At 40.4% G+C, this 26577-nt stretch overlaps 1 protein-coding gene across 1 annotated transcript in view; it reads left to right on the top strand.

Moving 5' to 3' along the window:
- The window catches only part of UBE2E2 (ubiquitin conjugating enzyme E2 E2), a 354366-nt gene that overhangs the window by 307677 nt on the left and 20112 nt on the right, over positions 1-26577 (top strand). The window contains exons 4-5 of the mRNA XM_074986131.1: positions 212-344; positions 18580-18727. Of these exons, the coding sequence (XP_074842232.1) occupies positions 212-344; positions 18580-18727 (281 nt within the window). The remainder of the gene's footprint in view (positions 1-211; positions 345-18579; positions 18728-26577) is intronic.

The raw sequence follows: 26577 nt of genomic DNA, 5'->3' as shown, positions 1-26577 counted from the left end.
CTAATCTTTCTATAATTATTTGAATAATTTATTAATATAGCCATTATACATGCATCAGACAAACATATCGTGGAGGAGTAGCTACATGAATGCAGTGTGTCAGCTGCTTCTAGTCGGATTGCTAAAAATTGTTATAATAAACATAAGTGATGAACTATATACTCAGTTTTAAGTGGTTACTCATTATGCCATATTTTTGCTTTTGTTTTAGTGCTGGACCCAAAGGAGACAACATTTATGAATGGAGGTCAACTATACTGGGGCCCCCAGGTTCTGTGTATGAAGGGGGAGTTTTCTTCCTTGACATTACCTTTTCACCAGACTATCCTTTTAAACCACCTAAGGTTAGTAGAAGAATTTTAAAAGTAAAACAGCACTACCCAATGAATAAATACCTGGTATGTGTCCATAGTACTCCTTTTTATAAGCATTCTGTAACAAGAGCTATCAGCTTCGACCACCTTTGTAATTGTCTTAGGATCAAGAAAATGTTAAGATCCAAAAAACGTTAGCATTATAAGAGCAAAGCTATGCTGCAAATGCTTTGTTGGCATAGCTGTAGTGAGCAAGACCCTCATGTTAGAGGCGTATCTTCTACAGGCAAAAGGAATACTTTTGCTGTTATCATTCTGCCCCTTTCCCAAATGACATAAGCTACAAAAGGCAAAAGAACTCTTTTGCTGAGATAAGCTGCATTTACATGGGAGGGTGGAGGGAATTCTGGCATAGTCATGTCAGGAAAACTTTGTAGTGTAGACCTGGCCTGAACAAGAAAGGAGAATAAAAATGGTGGTAGAGAATGCGGGGTGGGACACAGATCCCCAGCTGAGGAGATTTGGGGGATCCTGGTGCAGTGTTGAAGGGAAATAATGGGTATACAGAGCTCTTGGCTTTCAGAGGGCATGGTGGATTCTTTCCCCCTATGGCATGGGAGAAAGGGTGGCATGCATTTGGGGGCATAAAGACCCCTGGCATGAAGGAAGAGAAAGGGGGACCATGGTAGAGAGGGCCCGGGGAAAAGAGGACCCACACAGCTAAAGGGAAGATTTCAGGGAGTCCCTGAAATAGAGGAGCATGTGTGGGTGGGACGCAGGGATCTTGCTGGGGAGATTGGAGGGATGTGAGAAGACCTTGAGATATGCTGTGTGCTCAGCCTACAGAAGCAACACATGTCAGAGAGAGAGCCATGGAAGGGTGAGCAGAAACAAGGAGTCCAGTGGCACCTGAAAGTCTAACAACTTTATTAGAGCATAAGCTTTCATGGGTTGCAGCTCACTTTGTCAGATGCATGAAGCAAAAGAGTGTATCTCCTCCTAGTTCTAGATTATACCAGAGTGTCTAAACATTGAGATTACTGACAAGAATGTCATAGTTGGGGTTCATCTGTCCCACTGACCACTCTGCTAACCAAACATTTCCAGTTCATATTTAGGCACCTAGATAAGAAACTTGGCTTTCAAAAGTGAAGAAGATCCATAGCCCCTCCTATTTAAGGCAGTTGAAGCTCTGGGTGCTCAGGCCATCCGAAAAACAGGGCTGAGAACTTCAATCCACTCTGGCCCCTTTACATTGCATAAAAGAGCTAGAGCATGGCAAAGAGTATTAAATGCCCCATACCAGCCAGGGGAGGATTCTCCAGGCATAGACACTATACAGCATAGCTGTCAGGCTGACTCCCAACGGAGCCCTCACTTATCCCAGGAGAGGGTCCTGGCAGGATGGTGGCTGTGGAATCACACAGCAGTACAGAGATTCCAGGCAGCACTCTGGCAATAAGGAAGGCTGCTGTAGCTTAGGTTATGCCTGCAGTACAGAGCTAATGTTGGCATAGGAACCATCCTCCCCCCTCTCCCCCCTTACGTAGATGTAGCATATGCACTGTTCTGTCCGCATAACTGCATCTACACTGAGGGTATTGTCAACTTAGCTATGTTTCTAGGGAGTGTGGGGTTTTCACACCCCTGACCTACATAGCTATGCAGGTGTAAGTTTTGCATGTAGACCAAGTCTAAGACAGCTACCCATCCCCCCCAGGGGCTGTCTCTTCAGCCCACAGAACAAGGCATGCACCGCAGAATCCCTAGCTTTGCTTCCTTAGTATGAGTTAAAGTACCTAAGTTTAGGCACATACATCGGAAAATTGTGGTCACTTTAAGAGCAGTCAGTCCTCAAACAAAAACAAAAGGAGAGATTCACATGCAGGTGTTAAATGTATCATTAAGCTCTCTCAGCAGTGTGAAGCCATAAGGAAATCCAAACCACAGTGCTTCTTTTTTGAAGTAGAGCTATCTAAAGAGCTAGATATAAGAGAGGCAGACTGGTTCTTCTTTCTCATGAAACTGTGCTTCAGTTTTGAGGCAGCAGACTGAATTAATCCTTTTTGAATAAAAGGGAAAGGTCCAGTTTGCTCCCTTGCCCTGAGATGATGATTTTTTAAGACCACTCAGTTATACTTCAGGGCCTGTAATATTTTGTAAAATGAGTAATGCAATTTTGTGTTTCTTACTAATGGAAAACTCAAGTTCTTATCCTGATATCTCACCACTGTTCTCTGGTCATTTATTTTTGTTTCTAGTTGTCATTATAAGACATTTGTGCATCTCAATCATATAAAAGTATATTGTGATAAAGGATGGTAGAACTGATGATACTGTAGTCTACTAATACCAGGCCAGCAATTATGGCAGGTTCATGTGTTTTCTGGGAGAAAAAAGTTGGGATGTATGTGCAGAGGACTAGTATCAGATTTAAATTATATTTTACTAAATGTCCTTTTTGCACTCTGTGACTTTTTTTCTAACTGTTTTCATCCACTGATGTAGAATAGATAATATCTATCTCCGGATGTACTCTCAGGAATCTTACGTTGTTCATATTTTTAGTCTGAACATTCTCCTTACTCTCAGAAATTTACTCATGTATAAAATCCTTTGTGAAGTCCCTTAAGAAAAGGAGTGTGGGAAGGTGTCTACTTGTCACAAGATTCTGCTGCAGTATCTGTCCTCCTAACCTTGATTTGTATAGCCTAAAAAAAAATCTAATGATGAGGCAGAGTATATGTTGGAAAGCTTCATGGTACAGTACAGTTCTGTGCATGTAAGTAAGCAGAATTGCTACCTCTCACAATTTCATCTTAAATCTTGTAATATTTGGTGTTATGCTTAAAGCCTCATCTTCTGGAGTCTTGTGAATGTGAGAATCTCAGTTTTATTTTATTTTTAATTCATTTTTACTCATCATGCTTGTGAAGAAAAGTTTAAAAAATATGAAGCCTAATGGCTCAAAACTAGAAATCAAATTAAAAAATCTAAAATGTACTAATTGTTCTGAATAAAGAAACTCAAATCAAGATTTGGAAGGCGGGGGGAGCCTTGCTTTGTGGAGGTGGGAGTTAATGCATGCAGTTAGCCGTCGTACCAAGTAGGTGATGTGCATGTAGGTGAAGAATTGAAACAGACTTAACACTCATTTGTTACCTTTGTAGGATTCATAAATTCCTGTTGAGACTTAACAAGGTCTGCTTTTATCTTCTTTGACCTTAAGGAAATATTTAAAGGAACACTGTCAATTTTGATAATTCCAAAATTTCCCCACAGAAGCACTGGCAAAAAGAGAAACTTTATCTCAGATGCAATCACACACCTTGGATTGAGGTTCCAAAGACCCATATCACAAGACAGAGTTATTGTTACAAGACATAAACTAAAACCCACTGAAATCAATAGACAGCTTCCCACAAACTGTTTTTCCGTTGGTAGATATCTTGGAATACATTAATGAGAAAAAATGTTTGTTTTGAGAAGTAGGAATAAATATTTTTTAAATTATGAAAACTACCTTGCTGGTGAACTTGTAATGCTGCAAGTGTCTCTTAATATTATCCTGGACATTTAAATATTCTTTGCCAAATTTTTAAATGGGCCTCAGATTATTTTGTGTGCATGCAAAACCTATTCATGATTTTTTTAGGACTAGCTTCTGTGCACCATTTCTAAGATAATGCTTAGAAACCTTCACACTTATCAAATATGAAAACATATTTACATGTACAAAGCTGTACAAGGCAAAACCAGGAGGAATTTGGACTGTACATTTTTGAGGCTGGAAATAACATTTAAAATTTATTCTTCTGGGTAGTCAGAGTTTGTAAGGGCAACAACTGGGGTACTCCTGGAGCCAGCTATAAGTTTTATCCCAAGACAGAATGAAGTGGAGGAGACTTGTAGATGACCTATGCTCCACAGAGAGTACAAGGGTTAAGTACTAATAGTAGTAGTCAAAGTTTTCCTGCCTCTTTTCTGTACTTCCAAATCCCTTCCTCCTTTTCCATTTTTAAGCCTTTATCCTTATCATGTAAATAAAGTTAGTCCTGGAGCCACATGTTTGCTTTTTTTTTTTTTTTAATTTTCCCTCTCCAAAGCCTCCCTCCCAGTTTAAACCATCTCCTCCTTTATCATCACCCCTAGCAATTTTTAAAGGCTTTGGAGCCATTATCCTTATGTCTCTCACTCATTTTTAAAATCTTTCTTGTGTCAAGTGCTCTGAAAGTCCCACTGATGCAACACCCCCATCTTTATGCATTTAATAACTTCAGCATGGGGATTGGTGAAGGCAGGAGACTCATTCAAACTGAATCAAAAATTAGACTTTGAGGAACAAGAGTATTCTCTGTACAACTTCAGGATCCAGGCCCAATCCCCATTTGTGACCTAGCTATATTCCAAAACATCATGTACCTAACCAGTGCCGCCCCAGTCCACACAAACCAATCTTTCTCTTCAGGTCAATATTTTCTGCCTGCCTATCCAGTCCTAAATTATTCTACATGTGTATTTCTGTCAGTCTGTCTCTGAAAGGCAGGCATGAACCGAATAACACATTAGCCAGAAATCAATATCAATAACTTCATTTCAATAAATAGCAAAAAGAAAAAAGAAAGAAATTGTATAGTACTGCTGCTTGATTTGCTTTTTGTGATACGCATCTTTTTCCTGCCCTTGAACTCAGTTCTTCTCAACCTTTTAGTTTGCCTCATTCAAACTTGGTTCAAATTAAAATTTTCTGAGTAAAAGGTCATTCACCCTTTTAAGTCCTCTTTCTTTTTAAGTGGATGGCGTTGTGCCCTGCTCAACTGCAGAGTGCTCATGTAGAGGAATTTTTTTCCTTTGAGGGAAAAGTTTCTAAAGCAGCCTGATGAGAAATGACGCGGGATCAACCCAGCCTATCACCCATCAACAATTTATTTTTATTCAGTTTGTCTGTGTCATCAGATATCAAGATGCTCATGTGAAAACTGGTGTAGCAACCAGTGTCTGATTCAGCAGGAAATCAAGCAGCCTGCAAAATCCTTGGGTTTTTTTTCAGTTGTATTTTGTGTTTTTTTGTTTTTAAGGATCATCTTGGTTTCATGAGATATCAAACTATGGTAAGGTGTGGAACAGACAAGTGAGGCAGAGCACATTCATGTGATCTCTCTTGCAAAAACCAGATGCTGATGAGACTCTGATCTTTATTCACAAACACAGCATAAACTCTGGCAGGCAAGGATTCACTCCAACCCAAGGGCTCGCTAGAAAGATTGCTGGACTGTACTGAAGGTCCACTTTAAAAAATTAATAAAAGTATCTAAATGTCACAGCTGTGAAATATTCCTGCATTTCTTCTAAGTCCTAATGACCTCGTTAAACTTTTTTAAGAAATATGTTTGAGATTCCTTTTTCTTGCTAAATATCTTCCTTTTATATGTAAAGGTTTCTGGAAACATCTGTCTCCTAAAGATGTCTGGCTCAGTTTGCTCTGCAGTATTGAAAAGTAGAGGCATATATATTTAGGAATATTGATCCTTTTAGTCAGCCTCTACCCATTCTAACCCCATTTGTAACTTTGTTCCAAGTTAAAATTTGTTAAATTTTCTAAGCGTGCACACAACTGAAAAATTAGAACCTTCTGAAGTTCGCCCATTGTAACAAATTAATACCACAACTTTTCATGCACTCTAAATTGTCGGGTGAACTATGTTAATTTCATTATCTTGCATTCCATCCCTCCAGAACAGAAAGTCTTTACAAATCAGTAGGCCATGTCATGTTCTCTCACATAGCTATTTGTAGAGACAAGAATATTTTCAAGAAAACTCTACCTCCAGGAATTGTCACTACATAGTGTTTGCATTTTCATCAAGAATAATCCTTATTCATAATTCTACTCAGATATTTGACTCTTTTCAGTCTAGTATGGTGCTGTTTCCTTTGATTCATAGCTATTACGATGTGAATATATGGCTATCGTTATCCTAGAACTTCTGCTATGTTTATTTTTGAACTTGAGTGATATATAAAATCCTTAATTCCAATTCTACAATTAATCTTTCTGAGGACTTTAATGTCAACTGACTGAAAGATGGTACACAGGACATAACAGCTTTCATTAAGCTATTTCATTTCAAAATCAAAACCAGAATAACAGAAAAGTTCATTTTCCCCTTGTACATCTCATGTCTATTGATTGATTGAAAAATTGTTCTCAGAATTTGAAATTTTAGCAGTATTAAATCAATGTAGAATGCTGGGAAAGTCTTTTTCCTTTGTAAATATCACATACAGTTTCTACAGAATCTTGTCTTAATAGCAATGCTGAGTATCTCTTTTATGTTTCATACATGATGGTAAGTAAGGCTGATCTATATTCACAAAATATCATTATCTACTGTAGCATCTCTCTCTTTGAAACAAGCCTTATGGTCTCTTTTCCATCTGGTACATGTGAGTTGAGATCCTGTTGTCCAGGGTTTTTACTTCTCTTTTTGTATTTATTTTATCCATTATTAGCTTTTAAGGACAATTTTTTCTTATCCACAGTATAGTAGCGAATTTTTTCAAGATGCCATTTGTCAAAAGCAAACATAAAAGTGGCATTATTCAGTATTACCAACTTTATTACCAATGATTACCCCAGTATTCCCAAACACTCAAAAATAATGCCAGATCCCCAAAAATTGTAGTACTTTAAAATAATGGGAGTTATAAAAAAATCATTCTATTTTAATCTGCTTTCTGATATGTCAATCTTTTGGGGAAAATGCCCAATTTTCCCAGTTTGTGTGTTATCATTTCAGGTTCAGAGTTAACTTTGACACACACAAAAATTCATGCATCCTTATTCACACCTCAGAGAGGCCTCTCCTTACCCTCTCCTATAACTTGGGTGTGGGGACTATCACTCTAGCCCTGTTAACTTGTGAACATAGGCCCCATTCCACAGGCATTGTCTCTCCCTGTTTCCCCAAAGCCTACCTGCTATGCCCTATATCCTTTTGCCTTTTGTCCCCCCAGTATTTGGCTCACAGTCTCCTGCTCATCCTCTTGTCACTCTAAGCCATGCTATGTTCCTCTGCGACTCCTTTCAGTTGCCTTCTGCTCCCCACATTCCACCCCTCCGATTCCTCATCGCTTCTTGTCCTGTTTCCTAAAAACTCCTCTGCCTTTACAATCTAATTCTCTGTTATTCAGCTCCTTGCTTGGCCTTCATATAGAAGTTAAAGCTCCTCAGTCTTTGCTGGAGGAAGACTCCCCTTTACCCACAAAAGTGAAAAGGCCCATGCTGGTCATCTTGCTGAAGACAGCCAGTGCCTTCAGTCCCGTTGTCAGTACGTGAAGCCAACTGGGGAAGCCAGCTGGGGAAAGGATGGTGTTTGACTGAAAGCAGAAGTCAGAAATGTATGTGAACCATGGGAAAGGAACTACATCTCAGCAGAATCATGACAAAAATTAGGAGAATCAGCTGTACAGTTCTTAATCATGCTTGCCAGGGCAGCTGTCTGTTAAGACTGTTAACTATAATGTGTATTTCTCCTCTTTCATAGGGTTGCCAACTTTCTATTCACACAAACCCGGACACCCTTGTTCATCCCCTGTCCCACCCCTTTTCTAAAAGCCCACCCCCACTCACTTCATCCTCCCTCCCTCTGTTGCTCACTGCCCCCTCACCTCCACCCACTCTCTCATGTTCACTGGGCAGGGGATTTGGGTGTGGGTGGCGATGAGGGGCTCTGGCTGGGAGTATGGACTCTGGGGTGGGGCCAGAAATAAGGGGTTCATGATGCAGGAGGGCTCTGGGCTGGGCCAGGGTATGAGGTGCAAGTTGTCGGGTTGGGACTTGGGTGTAGAAGTGGGATCCAGGCTGGGAGGGTTGAGCTGAGCTGTTTGAAGTATGGGATGGGCTCGGGCATGGGAGTTCAGGTGTGGGAGGAAGTACAAGCTGGGGCAGTGGATTGGGGTTCAGGGTGGGTGTGGGCTCCTGGAGCAAGTCTGGAAATGGGAAGGGGCTCAGGGTGGGGTGAAGGAGGTTGAGCTGTAAGAAGGGTTGCTGGATGCAGGCTCCAGGAAGGAATTTTGGTGCAGGAGGGGATTGTGAGATCAGACAGGAGATTGGAGTGCAGGAAGGGGTGAGGGGAGCAGAATCCAGGCAGCACTTACCTCAGGGGGCTTCCTGGAAGAGGCAGCATATCTCTCATCTACACGGCTATCTCTCATCTACTTGGTGGAGGTGAGGCTAGTCAGCTTTGCACAGTGTGCACTGACACCACCCCCAGGCACCACCCCCGCAGCTCCCATTGGCTTGTGTTCATGGTCAATGGGAGATGCAGAGCTAGTACACAGAGCAGGAGCAGCACATGGAACCCCCTCACCTTCTGCCACCCCTCCACCTAGGAGCAACAGAGAGCCACGTAAGGAACCTTTCAGCCCTGCCAAGCAGATTTTTAATGGTCCCTTTCTACAACTGGACCTTTCCCCACATCTCAAACCCTTTCTAACACTATCCATTTTATTGTTTGCACCCTCACGTGACACTGAAACTGCATGGCAGTATACAACACTGACTTCAGTGAGGGTTAAGTCCGGATTCAGCTCTTCCTTCTCCCCATTAGAGTAACTTCAGTGTCCATCAAAGGACAGAGTCACAGAGAACGCCAAACAACAGGACTGCGACACACATAGAAAGAGACGAGATGAAGGAGAGTAGGAGTACCTGTATTAATTACTATCAATACGTGCAAAGGTCACATTTGATATCAAATGGTATTGTGAAACACTGTGGTTTTCTGGGAATCCAGCGCCTTGCTAATTCTTCTGAGTCTGAGAATCATTCTTACTCACTGTATTCAGTATGCCAAGTTGAGCCAGAAGCTTTCTTTTATTTATTCTTTTGTGTGTGTGTGTGTGTGTACATATATATATATATATATATATATATGTATTTGATTATAATGCTTTCATCCAAAACTCAGGGCGCAGGTACAAAATAATCTCTTGCCATTTCCCCACTCCCAACCTTCAGTACTTCTACCACCATCACTTTCTTTTCTGCTCCCCAACCATAGACAAAGTGCTTGGAGTTCTCAGACATGTAGGGTGAATGTGCCCCACTCCTTAATGGAAAGTCTTTGTACCTCAAAAGTTTGGGTGGCACCAACCAACTTGCTCTTTATTGGTTGTATAGTAGTTTATTGGCACCAATCAACTTTACTGCTTGTCCTGCAGTTTTATAGGCCACTTAATTCAGTTACACTGCATAAAAACAGTACATTGTTTTAAAAAATAAAATGAAATGTACTGGAAAGACCATATTGATGTGTGATATGTGACCACATTTGTGTAAGAAGAGGTAGGTTTCTCTTGGTTATTACGAAATGGCATTTTGGCAGTAGCCCGAAAGGAAAGACTGGTAGACTACATTTTGGGTTGATTGTGGTAGACGTGACTGGTCTGTAAGATTGAATTAGTCAGAAAGTTACCCGCTAAAACATTTTTTTTAAATGTTCAAATAACAACCAATGTATCTTTCAACTTTGTTTTTCACTTTTATTGGTTGTCATAGCCTGTTTTAAATTCAGTAATCACAAAAAGTGAGGTCAGGAAAAAAGTCATTTTACAGTATTGTCTTTATCTGAGAAGTATCAGAGAGGTAGCCATGTTATTCTGTATCCGCAAAAGCAAGAAGTCCTGTAGCACCTTATGCACACACAGCCTGGGGAATTTTCACTCCACACATCTGGTGAAGTGGGTCTTTGCCCTACTAAAGCTTACGCCCCAGGAAATCTGTTAGTCTGTAAGTAGGGTGAACCATGTTGCCCTATGGCAAATACGGGACAGCAGCCAACCATCCCTGAAGGTTGGGATGGTAGACTGCTGTCACAGTCAGGGCTCCGTGGTGATGGGGGCTACTGCCCCATGGTGAGTTGCTAGAGATGGGGGCTCTGCAGCCTTCCAGTGAGAGGGAATGAAGGGTGGGGTTTCCACAAGCTCCTGGCAGGAGTCGGGGGGGTTGCTGAAAATAGGGGATCTGCAGCCTTCTGCCAGGGGCGTGGAGACAGTGAATGCAGCAGCTGTCCTGCAGCAGGATCCATGCTGGCAACAGGGTAGGTGCCTGTGGAGGAGCTTCCTCACAGCAGGAGCTTCCTCCCCAAGGCACGGGATGTCAGCGAATGAGCCAGCCACCCAGTGGCTGAGCCCACTGGCAGAGGGGGCTGCCGCTGTGATGTGCTGGGGAATGGGGTGTCTGCCCCATGGAAGAGCTCTCCTGCAGAAGGAGCTGCTGCCCTAAGACACGGGGCACCAGGGAACTGGGAATCTGCCTGCAGCGGACACTGCTGCCCAGAGACACCAGGTGCTGGGGAACAGGAACCCTGCAAAATATGAGACAATTTGTCCATTTTCTTAAAAATAGTCAGGACACCTGTAAGACAGCTTAAATAAGGGACTTTCCTGGTAAAAATGGGACAGATGGTCACTTCATGTATAAGGTGCCATGGGACTTCTTGTTTTTATCTGAGAACGCTTTTGATGCTGTATCACTCGATATTGCTCTGCATCCTGAAGCTCTGGGACCTGGACATGGTTCCATTTTCTTTCATCTTCTCCTGCTCTCTCCGTTATTTCCAAAGGGCTTCTTTACACAGCTTCTTAGAAGATCTTGACTTGCTCCTTAGTAACAGAGACGTAGCTGTGTGAGTCGGTAGTCTAACAAAACAAACCAGCAGTCCTGTAGTACTTTAAAGACTAACAAAATAATTTATTAGGTGATGAGCTTGCACGAAACAGACCCACTTCAGGATTCTGAATTTTCCAGACCTAAAGAAGTGGGTCTGTCCTACGAAAGCTCATAACCTAATAAATTATTTGGTTAGTCTTTAAAGTACAACGGGACTGCTGGTTTGATTTGCTTCTTAGTGTGGTTTCCTCAAGGATTAGCATTAGAAATCCCTCTTCGGAGCTTATCAACTCAGCATGTCAGTTGAAAATGCTGATATCCTATGTATGTTCTTAGCATTTCTCTTATTTCAAATTATATTTCTTTTGCCTCTAATGCCCTTTCTACTGAGGTGGAGCGGGCAGTTAGCCAGCTTCATAATTACTGTTCATATGCTGTATCATCATCATAATTAAGCATTGTTTCATTTTGGAAATTACTGAAAGGTGAAATACATGAACACTGTTATACTCTCCCCTGAATCATTATCGCTTCTAGAAAACTGTGTTAAGCACTGTGCATTTTGTTACAGAAATCTAAGACCTCTGGTTTTCAGATGCTATTAATTTCATTTAGGTAGGGGGCTATTTTTAGCAATTTGAGTTTTATGAGCTGTCCAAAGCCTGGGGTTTTTCAGGACTTTCTCTGTGTATATAATGTAATGAGTAATATATGTACATTACTCATTACAAGATATACTACAGTATTGAGTAATCTTTTTGTAATGTTCCCTATTTCAAATAGCCCTGTGTTAAAGAGTAATACAGTACATTTAGTGTGCTCTAGCATGGTCCGGTTAATGAGCAACACATGTTTACAGATCACACACCCAGAATCTTCATTAGCCTACTGTGTAAAGAAGCCCTTACATGTTGATGATTATATAGTGATTATTGGATGAATGTTTATATTTCTTTTCTTGTGTGCTTCCTGGCTTTCTGTTTTTGTTTGGTGTTTCACTGGTGTCTGGCAGTTAAAACTGAAAAACAGAAGCCTTACAAAAACCCCAGAATGGCTTTGACCTCAGATTTCATAAAAGTTAATTAGTTTCGCATCTGATAAATAAATTGTGCAGTGTAGCTCAAGTAAAATAGTTACAAGGTAGTACTTCTAATGCAGATGGTTTGTGTTCTCTTCATGCAGTAAATCTATAGATATTCATTACCAATTAAGTTTAGATTTGAAATTTTTACAAAAAATCAAATGAAGTCCTTTTGTTGGTGCATATGAGTACAGTGTGCTGTAACAGCGAGCATCATATGGTCAAGCCATTTGTTGTGCACTTTACATGGTAATCCAGAAGTATCTCAGCTGTTGTTCTTCCTAATTAATTGTTATTATGTATGCTACAATTCTGTAGTTAGAAAACAGAGATGGATCACCCTATCTTAGAAATGCAGCCTTACTCCTAGGCATAATACACTAAATTGAGTTGCCGTCTCTAAGGAATTTAAGGATACTAATTAATGTGAGGGTTATTGCATCTTGCAGAGAAGTAGGGATTTTAAATTTAGACTGTTCTGCAGTAGTTGTTCTGACTAAAAAATAAAGAGATTTGTCCCGGTCTTGTTTTATGATTCTGTCTTTTGAGGCGGATCAAATTCGACAGACTGAAACCAGAACCATATCAGAGTTGTAGCCATTTTAGTCTGTATCCTCAAAAACAATAAGTCCTGTGGCACTTTAAAGACAAACAGATTTATTTGAGCATAAGCTTTTGTGCTCAAAAACCACAATGCATCTCATGAGGTGGGTTTTTGCCCCCAAAAATCTTATGCCCAAATTAATCTGTCAATCTTTAAGGTGCCACAGGACTCCTCCCTGTTGAAACCAGAAGTGCTGCTCCTCCCTAAACTCCAGAGCGAGACCTGCAAAATGCTGAATTCACTTTGACTTTTAGCATGTCCCTGAACTCCTTGCACCCCATGGCTAGCCTCCTAGAGTCTTTATTCAAAAAGAAACCTAACCACTGAAGAATTGGGGTGGTAAGAATTTTATCTGAGTGAGGACTGTAAGTGTGGGCCCCTGAAGCATAGGGCTGTTCTTTCATTTTTGACGCACCTGAAATGCTATAGGGCAGCTGTGTTCTTCAATGAGGATCCATAATTGGGGTGACATCACCAGTAGAGTTCAAGGTCAAAGCATCATTTGGCGAAGAAGGGCTGGTAACTTTCTGAGATAAAAATAATTGACACATTACTAATTAGCTCAGCTACTTATGGGTTTGTTGCTCTTTATTCTGGCTTTTGAGGACATTCAGTGTGTATACATCAACAACCTTGGGCTCAGCTACTGTTGGTGTCTGATGGCTTTCTCACCACTTCCTTCCATCTTCCCCTGTCCTGTGCAGAGTGGCTTAGTTTCTGTAGGCTAGCGCCACACCAATCTACTACATCATTTATTGCTAATTGTTTTTAAAGCTTTACCTGGTGTTGGCACTGGCAACATTTGAAACCTGATACTTGAGTCTTGTGCAGTCAACTCTCTGAGCTCACCCACACATCTCTTGATGCTTAAGATTTGTGAAGTGGGCACTGCAGCTTTTGCTGTGGAAGTCCTTTTGGTATGGAAAAGTGTCCCCACAACCCAATCCAAAGTCGTCATCCAGGCTGGCTTTTTCACATTGTACTGAAGCTTTCCTCCTGACCCCATGGTTATTCTCTATACATATTTCCTTTCTTTTCAATCCCTTCTTTCCCTTTGTTAAAAATTAACCAGTCACAAGAGGAACTCAAATGTGAAATTGCGGAGCTACTAGCTGTGGCATATAACCTATCATTTAAACAAGCTTCTGTACCAGGTGACTGGAGGATAACTAATGTGACATTGATTTGGCAGAATACTGGGAATCATTAGGAAAGGGATAGATAATAAAATAGGAAATATTGTATAACCTCTATATAAATCTGTGATATGCCTGTACCTTCGATACAGCATGCAGATGTGACCTCCCCATCCAAAAAAAGGTATATTGGAATTATAAAAGTTTATAGGAGAGGGGTATGAAACAGCTTCCAAATGAGAAGAGATTAAATAAGTAGGACTTTTCATCTTGAAAAAGTGACAACTAAGGAGAAACATAATATAGGGGTATAAAATCATGACTAGTGTGGAGAAAGTGAATAAGGAAGTGTTATTTACTCCTCATAACACAAGAACTAGGAGAGTCACTAAATGAAATTGATCAGCAGTCAGTTCAAAACAAATAAAAGGAAGTATTTCTTCATACAATGTACAATTCACCTGTGGAACTCTTTGCCTGTGAATGTTGTGAAAGCCAAGACTGTAAGAGATTTCAAAAAAGAACTAAAGTTGATGACAGATAGGTTCATCAGTGTTTTAGCCAAAAGAGGCAGGAATGGTGCCCCTGCCCTCTGTTTGCCAGGAGATGCGAATGGGAGACCAGGGATGTATGATTTGATGGTTAGCTGTTCTGTTCGTTCCTTCTGAAGCACCTGGCATTAGCCTACGCAAGCAGACAGGATACTGGGGTACATGAGCCTTTGGTCTGACCCAGTATAATTGATCTTATGTTCTCTAACCAGCTTGTTTTTACTGAAAGAGGTTAGATGTTTGGTTTTAATCATTTATGGCACTCAACTAACTTTGCTGTGGAGTACTAAATAATGTTGTTGTTGTTGTTGTTGTTATGGTTATCGTCATCATCACCATCATTGTTAATAATAATAATAATAATTGCCAGAATTGTTTGAATTCATTTTAATTCCTTAAAGTTTGCCTCTAAAATCTCTATGGTATTTTTATTGTTTACAGATAATTGTACTATTTTCCCCCATTTTTGTAAAGTTCCAATTCCCTAACTGGCACACACATATCCTGTAAAAATGAGATATTCTGTATGGACTACTGCGTCAAATAGAAATGTGTCCATAAAGGACATGTCTTTGAGGAAATGGAAAATGCTCATCCTGCATATATCTATAAACCTTTGAATATTAATAAGCGTGTGTATAGGCTTTTTCATTAAGAAACAGTAGACTTCATCCTTTACATGACACATTTAGAGGGTATCAAGTGTAAACATTTGACCATATTTCAGAAAATGTAATACTGTATCGCTGGAGTAATGTTGTCATTGTCAGCTGGGTTCTTGTCTCCTCACAACAGATGGAAATAGCCCTGCAAAACATCAGATTGTGTGTGTGACAAATATAGTATCTAATATGTGGGAGTAACTATATGAGGGAATGAGATGCTCCTGTCTCATTTATACTTTCTAGGAATTTTCAGCTGCAGTTAGTTTCTCAAGTGGGTGCAGTGGAGCCTGACCTGCTGCAGAAATAGGACAGATTCATTTGGAAGAGGGAAATAGTGTTTCCATATGTCTCCTGATTTGTGGCTTGTTTATGCCACTCTGGTGATTTAAAGGGGACAGAACCAGCCTTCAGTGAATATCCTTATAGCAGAGAGTTTTTCAACTGACCTGTAACCAGCACAATGACTCTGTGCCTTCCTCCCAGATAGATCTTCTCACTGGAGTAATTTACTGGTCTGAAGATGCAGGGACAGTTTTAAATGGTTACAAAGGTATCAGAAGAAAACACTTATGTAAGCCAGACTGACAAAGATTAAATGAAAACACAGCTTCATTGAAAAGCATAGACATGCAGCATATAAACTAACAAACTGCTCAGTCAGCTTATGAGATCATAATAACCTTGGGCATAAATGGCTACGTCTACACGTGACGCCTACATTGAAGTAGCCTATTTCGATGAATAACGTCTACACGTCCTCCAGGGCTGGCAACGTCGATGTTCAACATCGACGTTGTGCAGCACCACATCGAAATAGGCGCTGCGAGGGAACGTCTACACGCCAAAGTAACACACATCGAAATAAGGGTGCCAGGCACAGCTGCAGACAGGGTCACAGGGCGGACTCAACAGCAAGCCGCTCCCTTAAAGGGCCCCTCCCAGACACAGTTGCACTAAACAACACAAGATCCACAGAGCCGACAACTGGTTGCAGACCCTGTGCATGCAGCATGGATCCCCAGCTGCAGCAGCAGCAGCCAGAAGCCCTGGGCTAAGGGCTGCTGCACACGGTGACCATAGAGCCCCGCAGGGGCTGGAGAGAGACCGTCTCTCAACCCCTCAGCTGATGGCCGCCATGGAGGACCCCACAATTTCAATGTTGCGGGACACGCAACGACTACACGGTCCCTACTTCAACGTTCAACTTCGAAGTAGGGCGCTATTCCCATCCCCTCATGGGGTTAGCGGCTTCGACGTCTTGCCGCCTAACGTCGATGTTAACATCAAAATGGCGCCCAGCACGTGTAGCCATGACGGGAGCTATTTCGAAGTTAGTGCCACTACTTCGAAGTAGCGTGCACGTGTAGACACGGCTAATGTGTTTAAAAGCAGGTAAACCTGATATACGAGCTTATTTTTTACATAACTCACTGATTCATGCAATCATGGATCTAAATATTGCTCTTCTAGATCTAGGTGAAAAAGTAGTTATGAGGAAGAAGTATTTTTCATTGCCTTCAGTGTAACTCCTTTCTCTTATCAAGGCTATTTGAAAGACTGAGGTAAAGGAACTGAAGAGTTCAACCAATTACAGTATATTTATGTGGTTAAAATAGCAGTATGTTATTGCACATATGTGTAACAGTCTCCTTCGTTTACTGACAAATGTCTTCATTTGGATCCCATTAAAGTCAACAGAATTTTTGTCCTTACCTAAATAAGAGTAGATCAGGGCTTGTCATCAAGTTTTTATTGCTGTCAGTACTGTCTGCTAGTGAGATACTCCACAGACATAATATATCTTGATTTTTTAGCTGCCATGTTGAACAAGTCATTATAAATATCTTGTTTTGATTTTTCATTTGAGTAAATCAAATAGGGAAATGAAATCATTGATGGGAAATAACTAAGGAACACCAAGATGTCATTTTTACATAGTCCTTTCCTAATCAATAACCTTCTTTTGTAGCTGAAATTATTTGACAGTAAAAGGCCTGTATTTTCAGGACACACTTTAAATCTGGCACACACATTACACCTGTACAGAAGAAAGAAAGGCAGGCTGCCCTTCTGGCATGTATAGTATAGGTTCATTTGGTGTGAGCTAGAATGGGTACAAACATAAAATTATAAACAACAAAGCTATGTCTACACTAGCCCAAAACTTCGAAATGGCCATCCAAATGGCCATTTTGAAGTTTACTAATGAAGGCTGAAATACATATTCAGTGCCTCATTAGAATGCCAGGAGCCGTGGCACTTTGAAATTGATGTGGCTTGCAGCCACACAGCTCATCCAGATGGGGCTCCTTTTCGAAAGGACCCCGGCAACTTTGAAATTCCCTTAGTCCTATCAGCATGTATTTCAGTGCTTCGTTAGTAAACTTCGAAATGGCCATTTGCATGGCCATTTCGAAGTTTTGGGCTAGTGTAGACACAGCCCAAAGGAAAATACATGTAGAAGTGATTCCATTGGTTCATTGTAATTTTAAAATTGTAAATGCACATAAGGTTATTTGTTAGCTTCTCCTAAAGAATTTGCCTATCTAGCCCTTTCATGTCAGAACAAAAAAGCAGTCAAGTAGCACTTTAAAGACTAACAAAATAATTTATTAGGTGAGCTTTCATGGAACAGACCCACTTCTTCAGACCATAGCCATACCAGCACGGACTCAATATTTAAGGCACAGAGAACCAAAAAAAGTAATAAAGGTGGACAAATCAGAAAAAAAAATTATCAAGGTGATCAAATCAGAGAGTAGAGGAGCAGAAGGGGTAGGGGGGCGAGTCAAGAATAAGATTAAGCCAAGTATGCAAACGAGCCCCTATAATGACCCTGAAAATTCCCATCCCAGTTCAGATCACATGTTAATGTGTTGAATTTGGATATTAAAGAGAGTTCAGCAGCCTCTCTTTCAAGAATGTTGTGAAAATTCCTCTTCAGTTAGACGCAAACTTTTAAGTCATTAACAGAATGGCCCACTACATTAAAATGTCGGCTGACTGGTTTGTGGATCAGGAGTGTTCTTATGTCTGTTTTGTGCCCATTAACTCTTTGTCTAAAAGAGTTTGAAGTCTGTTCTTTCATGTCAGGTTTTTCTACCAGTCATTAAGCTATCTAACACCAGCCCAATCAGCTGGTCCAAGTGCTAGAGAGATGGATGGTATGTGGGAGAAATCTCTTCTTCTCCACCCTTCAGTGATGGAAATGACTGGAAATCTTCCTGGAGATGATTCCAGATCAGTGGTTAGAATGTGTTCAGTGGCCCTATACTCCAGACTCCATAAGAGTGTATCTCTGGGATCAGGCGCTGACCTTGTGCAGTGACACCAAAGCAATTATTTTACTAGCCAGAAAGAGAGGTGCAGAATTTGTGGTATAGTGAAAACCTTAGCACAGCTTTTAATTGAACATGGCAAAATATTATCACTCTGTAAAGTTACACTGGGCCTCAGGAAAGCAGAATGTTCTTTAACTGAAAGATTTTGTAACTACTTTATAATAGAATTGTTGGTTTTAAACACTTTTATATGTAGACACTGTCTTTTCTAGGTTACGTTTCGGACAAGAATCTATCACTGTAATATTAACAGCCAAGGAGTGATCTGCCTTGATATTTTAAAAGACAACTGGAGTCCAGCACTAACCATTTCTAAAGTTCTCCTGTCCATCTGCTCACTTCTTACAGACTGCAACCCTGGTAAGAAAATAACATTGGATTTACTTTTGCATTTATTCATATCTAGTTTCCTAATAACTATTAATATCTGCTTGGTGCGCTTCATTGCTACTGTGTAAACAAAGACATAAAAAGGAGATATAAAATTTTGTGCATGTCATTGCTACACTTCTAAGTGAAAAAAATGGTACATGGTATAAGTTAAAGAGGAAACATATTGTCAGAAGTGCAGGTGTATTTTTAGTGCTTTGGGAAGAAAAATGTGTTGTATCAGACAAAAGAGTTTAACCCTTAATACGTTCCCAGAGGTAAATGCTATTTGAGAAACAGGGGGTGTTACAGCTGGATAATATTACTGTACATTGAAGTGGAAAGCTTTCATTTAGTCAATATTGATGATATTGCCTTCTGAAATAGTATCATAGCACCAGTTCAGTGAGAAGTCTAGCAAAGTAGTTTGCAAATAATAGGGATTAGAGTCAAGAGTAGGCAATCACTCTTGTTAACTGATAGAGTGGTTAACCATTTTCCCCAACTGATTGCCTCCTATTAACTGTTATGCCTGTGGCCCCACCTCTTGTCCTGCCCCCAGTGATCAAGGAATGTTTCTGACTGGCTGACCAAGAATCCCAAACATTGCAAAATAATGAGTCAGGCTCTCAGAAATCATGAAATTGTCTTACATTCATGAGATTTTTAACATGATACATTCTGGAGTCTTTGTAACAGAGAGTAAGCCGTGCTAGTCTATACACTATCAAAACAAAAAGCAGTCAAGTAGCACTTTAAAGACTAGCAAAATGGTTTATTGGGTGAGCTTTCGTGGGACAGACCCGGGGTCTGTCCCACGAAAGCTCACCTAATAAACCATTTTGCTAGTCTTTAAAGTGCTACTTGACTGCTTTTTGTTTTGATTTTGGAGTCTTTGTATTTGCCTTCTGACTTCTAAGCCTTTAAGATTCAACTTTTGACATTTTGGTTTTTTTCCAAACCATGATGGCTAGAATCTTATTTTAAAAAAATGAACAAACACAATCAATCAAACAAACAAACAAACAAAAAAATGCCAAAACTGAGCTTGCCAAGTAATCACAGTCCTCTAGGATCAGGGGCTTTAAGAAAATGACTAAAATATCTCAAGCTACACAATGAAATTTTGACGGTAGACAAGTGCATGATTGGCTAAATTCCTTCATTTGGGTTTGCCTTAGTTGTGATATGAAAAGCAGTAGTTACCTGTGCAAGGAGTCCAATATATACCTGTGGTGACTGAAATATTGCAGCACACACTTACACGAAAAATAAGGTCTGGGTAACGTCTGAGTTAAAATCTGAGAGTAAAGGTGACTCAGGCTGATGAGAAACTTTTCTGGACCCTGTCTATTCTCCCCCCAGCCAGCCCTTCAGTGCAACCGGGGGCTCCAGGGATGATTTAAGTGGCTTGGGGTTCCAGCTGCTGCTGCTGCCTGAGCCTGCAGGGTTCCAGAGCAGCTGCCTTCTTTGTCCCTGCCCCCATCAGCAGCCCTGAGGAGACTAGATAATACTTTGTGATTTCAGGCGTGTTTATTTCTGGTGTTTAGGGCACCCCCTAATGACGTGTTGGAGGGATTTCACATGCATATCTCTGTACATTTTATTGAGTAAAGGCTTGTCTTTTGATACCATTGGACTGATAACACTGATATACGGAAACGCAAACTAATGGTCCAGGAGCCTTTAGAATAAGCAAAAGGGATCTGATGGCGTTAATGGAAAATATGTCATTTTCTATTAGTGATATGTGGGCACTTTAAAAGTTAAGGGGGGCAGCTGTGTTTGAGTTAGAAATTGGAAAAATAAGTAGTTTTTGGAGGGTTTTCTGGTCTCCAGAGGGTTGCTATCAACTTGAAATTGAGTCAGTTTCAAATAGCGAATTAAAAGTAATTTCTGGTGCATCCTGGCCCATAGCTCCTCTGCCACTTTTATAGTTTTACAATCAGATTTTTCTTTTTTAATGGTTTTCCCTCTCCTATGATTGTGTGGAAATACCCTCACAGAATAACAGCAGAAACTGAATGAGTATACAGGGGAAACCAATAAAAATAACTACACAAAGAGTGCTGTCAAGTGCACAAAGTGAATTCAGTAAAATTGAGAAAAGAAGTGTGTGCGCTTTTTTCTTGTAATCTCCTTCAGTTATAGTAATCTTAGGTCTTATTGTTGGTCACATATTTTGTACAGAAGTTAAGTATCCCTTTGAGTACTCATTGGGGATTTGCTTTACTGTCTCTTGTGAATTTCATGTCTTGGCGTTGAGGAAGAAATAGTATTCCTATGTTTTGCTTTGTGAGCTCACTTCTTCTGAATGTGTAATATTGAGCTCTTTGTTCACTATCTTTTGGATTGTTTGTTTATTCCTAGTCTGGGTGAGTTAAGTACATGTGAACTCTGTATGCTAGTGGTATGTTTTTGAAAGTGAAGATTTCTATACATTTAGGAGATCTTATTTTTCATTGCATAGCCTGATGTGATGGTTCTACTTATTTCCGTTTCTGGATGCCCTCTTAACAGTTCTCCTGTTTATGCCATTTGTTTCATTCTGAGTACAGTTTTGATGCTAAATTATCATTAACAAACTGTTGGACTGTAGACATCCCCTGCAGTCGAATTTGGATAAGGTGTTGTAAATTGACTCCCTCTTTCTCTCAGTGGTGGAATTATTTTGAGAATAGCTGTGGCACATCTGGGAGAGAAATATTGTATACAGATTCACTATTAGCTGGCAGCAATTGTCAACCACTTTGTCCTGCTTTTTTTCTAACCTATACTGTCTCACTGTAGAGGCAGACACCCAGCAGGGGGCTCAAGCTGATAAGCAACCTTGAACTCTTTGTTCACCATTCATCAAACAGGCGGAAGTAGATTGGGTCAAATGGAAAGGCAACAGTGAATACCCCACAAATACAAACACTTAGGACCTGAGAGTTCCCCCTCCCCCACCCACATCCTCTTTGAAGGGAAAAACCAAGTATCAGTTACCCAGTAGTCTTACATTTATGCAAATCTTTATTAGAACAACAAATACCAGTAAGAATGGCAGCTAATTAACCCTCAGCCATACACAGTGATTAAACTGAGCTGGAGCACTGCTGCAGCTTCCTTGGCAAGCACAGCTATTCTTCTCAAACAGGCTGGGCAAATGAAAAGAGGTGTTTGCTCCTGCAGCTTCTGTCACTCACACGGTAATCTGCAAAAGACATTGAGAGTCTCTTTCCTCACTGGTTGTGTACATCGCCGCCCTTTGTTTCACATTACTTGAGGCAAGAACTTGTTTGTCCTTTTTATAAACAACTAATATAATCCTTTACTCATAAGCTGCCTCAGACACTTCACTTCTGATTGTTATTAATTGTCTCTGTTTTGCTTAGCAGTTATCAGACAGTAAATTGTGTTAACAAATGTCTGGATTTTCTAACAGCTGGCTGACTTCTGGGGGGGGGCGGGGGGCGGAATATACAGAATTTGTGTATGAGTGAAGATGTCTCAGTTATCTGTAAATATAAACAGCCAGTTGGAATGGTAACAGAGAAATGTAAGAGATGAATTAAATGCTAGCATTCCCCTTAGAGATATTAGTTCATATTATCATGTAAAGTGACAAATTTAAGTTTTAAATTATATTTATATTTACAAAAGAAGGCCCCAGCCTCCAAACATTTTGCAATCTGTTTAAGTTTACTTGCATGATTAGTCTTGTGAAACTAATGGGACTACTCACGTGCATAAAATAAACCATGTTTGCAGGATATTGGCTGGAAAAAGTTTACTTTTCAATAGGTATATGTTATGGGCTTGTCTAAGCAGAGAATGATATCAAAATAATTATTCAGGCATAGCTGTTCTGGAATAAGAATGTTCACACATAGCATCATTCAGGCATAGCTGTTATGCTTTAAATTCATAACCTAACTTAATCCAAATTAACTCTTACATGTAGACAAGACAGTTTACTTTTATGCATTTTTTCACAGCTTGAAATGTAAAAATAAACAAACAAGTTTTACTGGAATTTTTCAACAAAATATCTATTGACTCTTAAGTTTTATAAATCTGTGTTTTTACTCAGTCTGCAATTGGGATTCAAAATGGACTGACAATATCTTTGGAATCCCTCTGGATACTATAGAATTATATGTATGTAAGAATTTATAGCAAAACAGTTTTAATTGATGGGCAATACCAAATACAAACCATTTTAAGTAGGGCATCTAGGAAAGAACATTTTAGATTTGTAGGAGGTGTAATCTCATAGCTCTTTCACCTGTCTTAAACTGCATAAACTGTTTAAGTTAATCATGGGGCATTTAACTCATGCCAGTCTTGACATATTTGTGTCATTGTCTGGGAATTTTTATAAGTGATATTATTTCCCTATACAGTTCTAAACTAAATTAGAATTTATATTGAGAGTGATTGCACATGTTGCTTCCACATGTGTGCCCCATGTACTTTCTGACCATTTCCCATCCATGGTGTCCATCAGGGTGGCACACACACCCTCCTCTTCCTCATGGTGCTCTGTGACGAATAAAGGGCAGAGCCTTGAAAAAGGCCCCCCAGTTCCTTTTTATTGCCCTGACAGTGTCTTGTCTTGCTACTTCAAAAACTTCTCCATTGTTTGTATATAGCCGGTACTCGTTTCTAGCCATGGTTATAGAGTTAAAATTAATCGTAGTATGACATTTCCTTCATTGGCCAGAAGGAAGCTTATAGTCTTCAGTTTCTTTGTTAGGCACTGATTTTGGTGGCAGGGCATGCCTTGCTCACCAAGCTTTGAGCACTCTGAGTTCTGTGAGTCACTGATCGCAGTGAGCAGCCTGCATTCCAATGGCCTGAATCAGCTTGGAAAGACTTATGCCAGGGATCATTGACAAATCTGCAGGCAGTTGAGCCAAGAGCCAAGAAAAACAGGGAGGTCAGCCTTAAATTTCTTCTGATGGAGGCAGCATGCATGCACCCACAGAATCTCCAAGTTGGCACTCAGCACATCTTCTATCAGGATCACTCCACCTGTTCTGCAGAATCCTGAGACCAGTCACTGTGCCCAGTGTGGACCAGCTTTTTCCAGATCAAGGTCCCTGGCACAAGGTACTGTCAAGTGTGCTGAGATAGTACAGTGTGATCAGCACTGAGGCAATCATTTAACCAGTCTGGACCATTGACTCCAGGGCTGACCCCAACTCCATTGAGACTGTCCTGTGAAGCAGCACTATCTAGTTCAGCTGGGACCTCCTGGTTTACTCAACAGCAAGACTCTATCTTGCTGCCATCAACTCTGGATGCTTATGCTGCAGCACATGATCTGCTCAGTCTATCAATGCAAGTTTTACCAACAACCCAAGAACCTTCTTGCCCAGTACCACTGGCTGTAGTAAAAGTTTTCTGGCTCCTTCATCTCGGCATTGGGAATTGTGGACACCTCTGGACATGGCTTTCTGAAAATATAAGTGCACTGTATTGACTGGATCCCCTTTGTCTTCAGGCTTGTTGACCCTGTTAGAGAATCCTGGTAGATTTGTGAAGCATGGTTTCCCTTTACAAAAAACATGTGGACTCTTTTCCAACAAATTATCTATGTGTCAGACAGTTCTGTTCTTCGCTACTGGGCAAATTGGTTGAAATGTAGTAATGTTACACTTACTGACCTGTAATTGCCAGGGTTGCCTCTCATTAGCTATTCTCCATTTGGTACAGAACTTCATTAAAGGATAGGTTACAAACCACAGTTAGTAGTCTTACAATTTCAAATTTGACTTCTTTCAGAACTATTTGCGTACCTTCTGGTCTTGATGCCTCATTACTGTTTAGTTTATCAATTTGTCCCAAAACCTCCTCTAATGAATCTTCAGTCCGGAACAATTCCTCAGATTTGTAACCTAAAAAGAAAGTCTTAGATTTGGGAATCCCCCAGACATGAAGACTGATGCAAACAATCTATTTAGTGTTTCCACAATGACCTTTCCATCTTTAACAGCTCCTTTAGCATCTCAGTCATCCAGTTTTTGGCTAGCTGTTCTTCAAATTCTTTTTTGGCTTTCCTAATTGTATTTTTACACTTCTTTTGCCAGAATCTATGCTCCTTTCTATTTTCCTCACTATGATTGAATTGTCACTTTTTAAATGCTGCCTTTTCTCCTCTCACTGCTGCTTTTACTTAGTTGGTAAGTTAAGCTGGCACATATTTTGTTTCTCCTTCTTTGTGTGTTTTCATATGGGGTATACATTTAAACTGAGCTTTTATTATAGTGTCTTTGAAAAGTTTCAGATATTTAGGCTTGAATAGTGGCATTTAGGCCCCTAAGTCCTGTTGTGAATCCAGCCCTTAACAAGCAGTTTACCATTCTTCACACAGTGTAACATAGCTCTGTTAGTGGTATGAATATATTTATATTTGTTGTTGCTTTTACTCCAAGTATTGCAGCCTTCTACCATGATGCCTTTATTGGATGATTTCCTATTTAATAATATAGGTGCATATCTTAACAACTTGCATTTATCTAAACACAGATAACATCCTAAGATTACTGGTCTATTTACTAGTCCTTCTAAGAGGCACAGGAGACTTGCCTCCAGGCTTTCCTTGTATGAGTCATCTTTATGATTTTATCTTTCCCAGTAATTTCATTGTTTTCATCCCAGGGTAGGTGTTGATGGTAGTTGTGGATAACATGTTGCTGCTGCTTTTTTATTGTAGCTACAAGTTATGCATGTATGTTGCCAGGATACGGGAAGAATTTAGGAAGTTCTGTACCCCCCCCCCCCCGCCCCTCCGTCAAAAAAAATCTAGCTTAACCGTTGATAACTCCTGATAAGCACCTGCATAAAGGTGCTGGCATTTAGGAAACTTTGTAGTAGATAGTGTTCCCTATAAGCTGAGGGCTTTGGCAGCAACCCAGGAGTGATTCAGATGCTGTCCAGCTGATTAGTAGAGTGCTCACAGCCGACAGCATGTGTTTCTACTGGTGGTGCATGTCCACACATACCTCAGTGCACATAACAAAATTTATTCCACATGGATGGAAAAAATTAGAGGGAGTATTGGTAGTAGCGTTACTTCTAGTGTGATAATCGTTTTGTTTTCTTTGATGTATTTTGCTGGAGGACTGCAAGATCCTTGATTAGTACAGCAGAGAATACAAAATCCAAGCTTCTTATTCTTTTCTGAGAGGAATTCAGTAGCATTTCTTAGAACATATCTAGCCTTCCTTTGTGATTTTGGAGAGAGAGTTTTCCATGGCACCATTCAGAATCAGATTCAGAAGCCCAAGAGAAAATGGGGATTCACCCCATCAGAAGGCAGATGGTTTGTCACCATCCACACCAGGGTCCATGCAGGTTGGAGAATGTAGGCAGCTGTAATTCAGGGAAGATATGAGGTATGGTACTGAATTGCCACATGCGGTTTCTGCTCTGGCCATGCCTCCTCTCCAGCCAGCAGTACCCACTTTTCAGTCTGTGCAGGGCCTTCTTTTGTTCTCTTTCCCATCAGGGAAGTTGGGGCATTTCACACGTTGATGTTAATTTAAACGTTCGTGTGATTGGTTGCTGTTGAACCCCCTTGAATACAAGTAATTTTAGCAGGTGTCCCATGTTCTGTATTGGGAAATATGGCCACCCTATACAGGAAGTTCCAGCTATAATGCCGTGTACTTTAAACGTGCTAGTATGTATGTCCACCATAGTAACTAAGAGGTCTTTTCTCAAGATACTAAATCCATAGCTCCTCCAAAGCATTTGAAAATAAAACCAAAGCTGTTTTATGAGGGAAAACAGCATAAATGTTGTACAGTGAAATCTGTTCCATCAAGGGACATTTAGCTTTCAGTAGGTGT

The sequence above is a fragment of the Carettochelys insculpta genome, chromosome 2 (assembly GCF_033958435.1).
Source record: "Carettochelys insculpta isolate YL-2023 chromosome 2, ASM3395843v1, whole genome shotgun sequence".
NCBI lineage: Eukaryota > Metazoa > Chordata > Testudines > Carettochelyidae > Carettochelys > Carettochelys insculpta.
This window is presented reverse-complemented; position numbering and strand designations above follow the sequence as displayed.